The sequence below is a fragment of the Dermacentor silvarum genome, chromosome 6 (assembly GCF_013339745.2).
Source record: "Dermacentor silvarum isolate Dsil-2018 chromosome 6, BIME_Dsil_1.4, whole genome shotgun sequence".
Taxonomy (NCBI): Eukaryota; Metazoa; Arthropoda; class Arachnida; order Ixodida; family Ixodidae; genus Dermacentor; species Dermacentor silvarum.
This window is the reverse complement of record NC_051159.1, coordinates 176,167,600-176,175,584: the sequence shown is the minus strand read 5'-3', so window position 1 is coordinate 176,175,584 and position 7,985 is coordinate 176,167,600. Positions and strand designations below refer to the sequence as shown.

The window sequence follows — 7,985 nt, the reverse complement described above, 5'->3', positions numbered from 1 at the left end:
ATACGATTTAGACGATCGAGGCGCGCAATCAATGCGATCCCGAGCCTCCGTCGCTATGGTAGCGCCATCTAGTTAAGGCGCCTGCAAACGCAGCCTTTCAGACACCGTAAGTTTTACGTCAAAATTTTCTAAATAGCCATCCAATCTTCATGAAAAATATACGGAATTAACTTCAAATGTTGTCCGTGCTTACGTGTAAGTGCTTGCTCTTGCATAATATTTTGAATATTTTTAGTGTTACAAAAATGAGTCTTAGCAACATGGCGGCGCCTATGGGGTTCCCACATTTTTCGCCCAGCTTTTCCTCTAGGGTCAGTGCCTATTGCCTTGCCTCTATGCCTATTGGCTTCGGACAGCACAGCCAGCGAGGAGCCCGCCGAGCCAGCCTTGGCGGGGTTTCGTATGCATGCATGCAGGTCTCGGAGGCCATGCTTTGATTGGGATAGTTTTGTTGATTCGCGTGACATGGCGCTGCAAACATCTTGCTCTCCCATTAGGGAGAGACCACTCAGCACATCCTAATGGAATGCGACGGGATCCACCCAGCGAGAACCGTAGGTAACGTGCAACTCCCAGAAGCGCTTGGGTTTAAAGTGGAAGGAAACAAACAGATCAGCCGTAGAGATCAGCAAGAGACGATTAGAGTACTGGTGGAAAAAAAGCAGGGAAAAAAAGATGGATACGACCCGATCTCTTAAAATCATAGGCAGCGGTACAAGGTAAATTTTTGAAAAAGAAAAATAATGAGAGGTATACAAAAATGCTAGATAAAGAACATGTATAGTATACCTGATTAAATCAAGCAGGCTAGGTGACTATTTGTCGCCGCCCCGTTTCAAAGGGGATGCCAATAAATCATCATCTTTAAAAAAATGATTTTTTTTATTCCGTCAACTTCTACTTGACTTTATGTTGCATTGCATAGCAATAGAAGCAAATATTAAGCAGCAGTATAAAGAATAAAAACAAACGCATGAAGTATTAAAAAAAAGAGAAAAACACCTCTTGCTGAGATTCGAGTCCCGGTGTTTTGCGTGGTACGCAGACGTTCTACCTCTGCACCACGTCGGCGTGTGATGATGATTTATCGGCATCCCCTTTGAAACGGGGCGGCGACAAATAGTCACCTAGCCTGCTTGATTTAATCAGGTATACTATACACATGTTCGTTATCTAGCATTTTTGTATACCTCTCATTATTCTTTTCAAAAATTTACCTTGTACCACTACTTATGATTTTAAGAGATCAGGTCGTATCCATCTTTGCTTTTTTTTTTTTCCCAACAGTACTCTAATCGTCTCTTGCTTATCTCTACGGCTGATCTGTTGATGTTTCCTTCCACTTTAAACCCAAGCGCTTCTGGGACTTGCACGTTACCTACGGTTCTCGCTGGGTGGATCCCGTCACATTCCATTAGGATGTGCTGAATGGTCTCTGGATCTCTACTGCAGCATACACATGCCACGTCTAGTTCCGAATATTTGCTCCGGTATGTTTTGGTCCTTAGGCAACCGGCTCGAGCCTCAAATAGCAAGACACTGCCCTTTGTGTTTTGTGTTATCGTACAGATTTGCCCTTCTAATTTCTTTCTTCTCATTCTTGTAAATCTCCATTGTCCTTTTTGTTTCCATTCTTTGCATCCAATTCACGGTGTGTGCTGCCGATCGCAGCGCCCCAAGCGGCGTAATGCTCGTTTGGCTTCACTCTATGTTCAATGCATTGAAGGTGCAGCCGGTTGGGACACTCTCCATGTTCTAGTACACTCTAGCGTGTGTAAACATATATGTCTGTGCTCGCGCCGCATTTCGACGCGTACGATCTGTCCTGCGCCATCTGGGCATGCGTGGGCGCGAGCTTTTGCGCGCCATCACGCGTACGTGTAGTTTGGCCTTTACCGGCGCCCACTTGAAGACGCGCGCCACTTTTTAATGTCGTTCACCAAAGTACACACCACCGTGGTACACAAACCAAAACATTTTACCGCGTGCGGTAAATGCTTAGCAATAATAGATTTGCACAATGCGGGGGACTTGGTGCCATTTGTAATGCGGCTCTATGCCATACGTTTTTCTGCTAAAGCGGCACACGTTATAGACGATTCAACGATGCCTCAAAGAGATTAATTTTTGTGTCGACAGAGCGCCTTTGAGCTGAACAGTCATATTTAAGTACTATGCCCGCGTCACGTGCAGCACGTGACGCGGACACGTGCAGCATTAAGTCCCAGGACCATACTAGTGCACTCGGAGCGAGCACCCACAGGAATACAATTTGATCGACTCACCGGGAAATTCCTTGCGTTTTGGACAGGAAGATGCACAACAAACAACATGTTGCCCACAGCACAGCGAGAATAAAAACGCCGATGCCAACGTCGAACACGCGTGGACCAGCCATGCTCACCGTCAACAAACATCTGTTGCCATAGTAACCGATGCTCGCGGTCTTCTGGCGGGAGGTTCGACTTTGATGAACGATCCTTGGAAGCAAGATTTTTGCAAATAGGTGAAGGGTCGACATCGTGTGGTGTTGTGCCCGCATTCACAATTATTGACTACCAAAACAAAGGGGCCGAGGGGAGTCTAACTCTCAACTAGGCGATGGAAGGCTTGCACTTTGGGCCATTGTACATGGTGCCACCTCAGCTGTCCAAGTGGTTGATAAAACGTACCAGATTGTGGCGTATACACTGGCGGCACTGTGCATCCTTGTAACTTCACGCCGGATGTGGCTCTTTTTTGCACAACAGCAACGAAACAACCTGGTGTTTATTTTGCCTGAAATAAGGTTGTTTTGCCCCCAAGGTTGCCATTTTCACAACCAGCAAGGCTTCTCTTTTGAAAAATAGTTTGAAATTGGCTTCCCACCTTCATTTGTGTACAAATCTGCTATCAAGGTGTGGCAGGACATTTCCTTGGTGATGGGACTTTGACAACAGGAAACTTGACTGCACCGAAGCTGCACCTCCTTGCTACAAGTTGGAGCTGTCCAAGTTGGTTGCAATATGGCCGAAATTCCAGCAGCAAAAAAGAAAAAGCAGTGGTCGGCAACCTTGTATTTGCACATCATCTAGTAGCACCAAGGCCCATTATACCACTAGCATATGCTTCACAGGTTTTACTGTGAAGTGGTGGCAACATTCAAATTGAATAGGAAAACTCCCTTGTGTTGCAATAAATCTGACTGACCGAGAAAAAAAAATTGACCATTTGTGTCGCGATTTTGTAAGCATAACATCACTGCTAGCAGTCTATTGCCCCATCACACCCACCTGCAGCATTTGTCAATGCTGCAGGTGCCTCGTCAAAGACAAACAGCAGGCTGGAAATGTGGTCAAAACATTTACTGAAACGGTGCATCTACTTGGCAGATACAGATGCAGAAGTCTTCATCTTGATTTGGGCAGCAATCCGATCCAAATCTTTCCTGCCTTGGCTGGTCAGCTTGCGGCCACTAGAAGACAAGATCAGGCACACAACTACACCTGAAGCAAACAATTTTGCCAAGACAGCTAATCAACAGAGTAAAAGGGGACTGCACACACATTCATGAAATTCCTAGTAAATACGAACACTCCATAGTAGCAGTGACTACAATGTTGCACGAGTGTGCACTGTTTTGCGATTTGCGACCAAGTGAACGATGGTCACGTGGCATGCTTCGCAGCAACGATGAAAATGCCCTTGTATGTGTAGTCAAGTTAAAGATGAACACAACGAGTAATCACAATTATAATGACAATAAAAAACAAACAACACACAAATGCAGTACTGGCCAGTAATAAGCCTCCACATTTGGGGTATCAATAACTCACAGAAAGATCCAGTGGTTCCTCAAATTTCTAGTTTAGTACAACCAAAGAAATGGGAACATTTCTTGCCTGCATAACCGTTACTAATTGACTGGACATTTTTCATTTGCTTTGCAACTTTGTTTGAACATACAGAATTGACAGTGATGTTTATGCCACAGAAATTTTTTTAAGGGAGATTAATCGCGAGAACTAAAGGATCCAGCAGTAAACTAACAAATCATGCTAATAGTGTATTTTGTGGACTTTCTAACCATGCAAGGACAACATGTCAAGGCCACTGTGGAATGTATCCCACAGTTTCAAGTATGCAAAGGTGCTGCCATGAATTTGCTCGTGTATTCATGTGGTTTAGTACCAAGCATCAGATTTCGCAGTGTTTTTGCACACTATAGAAAAACATGATCTTGGGAGAACTGAAAATTAAACATTCTTAGCATTGCTCACCCGCTAGGGTCCTGCTCAACCAGCTTCAGTTGTTCCAGGGCTTGGAGGGCCTTGCGCGCCACACTGGCAGAGGCAGGGCAGAAGTGGGATGGGCGGACGCCCCGGCGGTACCGGCCACCATAGATCTTGCGCATGGACTTGACACCAGATGGAGACCGCATGTACAGGTGCCGCGCCACAGAAGCTGCAGTATTGAGACAGACTATTAGGCACATACGATCAAGTGGCACTCCTAGCCCTTCGCAAGCATACAGTGGCAGGAATTTCAGCTGTGGCATGTGTAGAGGAGAAATTGATTTCACAAAGCAATCACAGTTTTCTGCAGGGTTGTTTAAAAGCTTATGCGGTTGAATGCCTTTAGTATCCCGTATTACATACAATCCCATATGGTCCCGGTCAAATTCTCACGTGGACACCTTTACAGCAACGATCACTACAATGAATCTGCTTGCACAACAACAAAATTATCCATAGCTGATCTGTTACTTTACAAGCACACACAGTGGTGCCGCCATTGCGCTTCATGGCCACCAGTGAAGTGGTTCACATAAGGAGTGTCAGTTGACACCACAACAAAGGTCATGCTGGAGGACATAGACGGCATAGCAGATATGGGTAACCCCGCCTACCCACACCCCCATTGCAAAGAATCCCAGCAGGCTAAGCATCAAGGCGTGGCACTACCAAGCCGTGAACATCAATTCCATAAAGCCAAGTGAGAAAATCTGAATGACTATTCCATCCACAGAGCTTCCACAAGAAGCAATGCAAAACCAGCACAAGCAATGTAACATCCCAATTTTGTATCGTGCTTTATGCAAGCTTCTGTGGCTGGTCTGTGTCAATATGTGGAGTTGTGTGTGTAAAATGTGCAGCTCATGGCAACTGCCTCACTTAAATCAGAACTTCTCATATTCTTGTTTTGAGTAGTCAGTACAGCCTGTCTACAGAGCCAATCTCATTGAAGGCAACTTGAACTCATAGGCAAGGTGAGAGACCCATTTGGGCTTCGTTGTCTTCTGTTCCAACCCTCCAACTTCTTAACACAAGAAACCCACTGGGCAGACTTACTGCGTGGGTTGCAACAGTTATTTGCTCTCCCTGAATTTTGTTCTTCGACTTAATAAACATAATTGTGCATCACCGTTTTCTTAACGTAAGACGGCAAGTTCAAAAAGAGACATTTTTTTAAAAGTCAATTTTCTTGGACAATTAGATATGCAATTTATTGGAGCTGCAAATATTAGGCTCCTGCGCTGTCTCCTTAAGACATGGCGGAACTTGTAAGCCCACTAAGTGCCTGTGAAACCAAAACTGAGGGTACAGGCATCACATACAACATAAAAAAGGGCGAATTTCGTAGTACGCTTTAGTACTGTTTTTTTAAACACTAATACTGTATAGACTCATGTAAGGGCTGCACTTTTTCCTCAATTTTGACAAGTTGCAGTTGTTACACAGGACCAAACCTTTGGTCAAAACAGTGCACACCCCAGCTATCGCCATCTAGTAGTGGCATGCGGAATGTGCAGGGCACGTGGCATCGGGGCGCTGAACGCCACTGCTTCTTCGCTCGAAATGTCTTCTCCAAATTTTGGCTTGCCAAGGTGGGGGTGCGGCCCTTACACGAATCTATACAGTATTAAGCTCAAAGTAGCAATAAGGCCTCCATAGCATTTGAAGCTTAATTCCATCTGTGATAAACATAAGCTCTCACATGGGTGACGTACTCTGACTTAAGTTGTTTGCACCCGCTAGGCTTCTCACGCATTAAATGAACAGCGCATTGTATTTTTGTTGTATTTATATTCTAAAAACTGAATTAAATTAAGGGGCTTTAGGTGCCAAAACCACAATCTGATTATGGGGCATGTCGTAGTGGGGGACTGCGGAAATTTTGACCACCTGGGGCTCTGAAACATGCACCTAAAGCACAGTACACAGGTGTTCCAGCATTTCGCTCCCATCGAAATGCGGGTGCAGCGGCTGGGACTTGATCCCACAACCTCATGCTTAGCAGCACAACACCTTAGCCACCAAGCAACCACGGCAGGTTCTGCACCGGACGGAAACAATCATTGATCCTGGCATTCTGCTGAACATTGTCTTGCCCTGAATGGGTGCTTCAATAGTATGAATTAGCAAAGTGCCAACATAGGACACCTATGTGAGCATTCACACTCAAAGTTGCTGTATCTGACACTCTCTGCCATTACTGCATTGTTTAGAGAGGCACACTAGATATGATGAAATCAGTTAGGACCTAGCCTTCACCCAATAAAAACGTGCCTCACAATTCATCGGCAGCTTTAAGTGAAGGCCTCCTGTTACAGTACTGATGCTGCAAAACAAGCTAGAAAAATAAATATGGGGTTCCACAGGGGCAAAATTAGACAAAGAAAAAAAAAAAGAGAGGAAACAAATGTTTTATAACTCCTTAATGTTTGTTGCGAGTGCTAAAGGTGTTTCAAATCTTATTCCTTTTTTTTTTTCCAGAACTCATTGCGTTTTTTTTATATGCCAACAAGCTTAACTTTCTAAAAAATTATTCTTTGGTGAAACCTTGTACATTTATTTCTTACGCATCCGGCCATGCAATGAACCTGCAAAAAAATCAATATAACTTTTGATATAGCTCAATTTTATAAGACATGCCAGCAGTGGACTTCATTCAAGATTACTTTCATGTGTACACAATTGTGCGGAACTGGAGAAAATGAACATAAACGCTACGTGCTTTTACTGAGCATACAATTATACCAAAGTTGCGTTTTACATGTCATGAAAACCTTGACCGATACTGAAACTCGGATTGGCGATAGCATTAACAGTTCTGAATGAAATCGACAGAACGTTCCTGCAAGGACACAGGACCAGGGATGAGGGCGTTACGTCACGCTTGCCACCAAACGTTGCCTACACAACTTTGGCATCGTCTGCAATCCGGACACATGCGACCAAAATACGAACAGATCACAATAAGCGCAAGAGCGGCGAATGTTCAGCTATTTTAGGTGCGACAAGGGGCCTACTGCAATACACCCGTCAACGTTGTCCGACTTACCGCATCGCGTGTAGAACCAGTCCTCGTCATATGGGGCCAGCTCCTTGTAGATGGCGGTTTTCACGACATCAACCCAGTCGGGAACCTTAAGCTTGCCGGACCTGCCGGGCAATGAAGACAGTAAATTGCTAGGCCTCCCTAGACAACTCATGAACATGCCAGAAAGGCCTCAACGCTTACTTTTTGAGGAAGGCAGACAAAGCCCGCACAAACGCTTGCTGGTCAACGTCTTTGACTCCGACAGACGGCATCTGGAAAGCAGAATCGAGAACATACGGTCAACATTTACGGACATTACCCATAGATGATCACAAATCGCTACCGCACGTCACATGGCAGTTGTACCCGCGCTCACATCAACGATGCTTCCATAACTCGCAACGTTCGCTCATTAGGTGAAAAACAATAATCAAAAAGCATGCAAAATTTTGCCGCTTACGCTACTGCAGCCTTTTTCTCGCGTCAGAATGCTAAAAAACAGCAATCTATGCTAGGCCTAGACATACCTTGTCGGCGCTTGCGAAGGAAAGGAACGAAACGTGTGTAGACGCTCAATGTATGCTGGGAAAATTCGCTACTTACGCCACCTGCATTTTTTTGCAGAGTCTAGTTGTAGCTTTATAATTTCTTTTCATATAATATACTTTTATAGCTAAACAAAA

The 7,985-nt window shown here is 44.7% G+C and overlaps 1 protein-coding gene across 1 annotated transcript; it reads right to left on the bottom strand.

Moving 5' to 3' along the window:
* Positions 1-3,329: 3,329 nt before the first annotated feature.
* Positions 3,330-7,853, bottom strand: LOC119456435 (40S ribosomal protein S19). The gene is made up of 5 exons (XM_037718172.2): positions 7,830-7,853; positions 7,504-7,574; positions 7,324-7,424; positions 4,260-4,443; positions 3,330-3,454 (listed from the first exon to the last, which is right to left on the bottom strand). Exons 2-5 carry the CDS (start codon positions 7,572-7,574, stop codon positions 3,361-3,363), a joined length of 450 nt encoding a protein of 149 aa, XP_037574100.1. The 5' UTR covers positions 7,830-7,853; the 3' UTR covers positions 3,330-3,360.
* Between the last annotated feature and the right edge of the window lie 132 nt (positions 7,854-7,985).

Bases quoted from the DNA above. Each gene is read 5' to 3' on its own strand.
- LOC119456435 (XM_037718172.2), bottom strand. From the start codon at position 7,574: ATGCCGTCTGTCGGAGTCAAAGACGTTGACCAGCAAGCGTTTGTGCGG. The intron at 4,444-7,323 runs GTAAGTCGGACA...TCAATACTGCAG, and splicing joins CTGGTTCTACACGCGATGCG to CTTCTGTGGCGCGGCACCTG. The intron at 3,455-4,259 runs GTGAGCAATGCT...CTTGTCTTCTAG, and splicing joins GTTGAGCAGGACCCTAGCGG to TGGCCGCAAGCTGACCAGCC.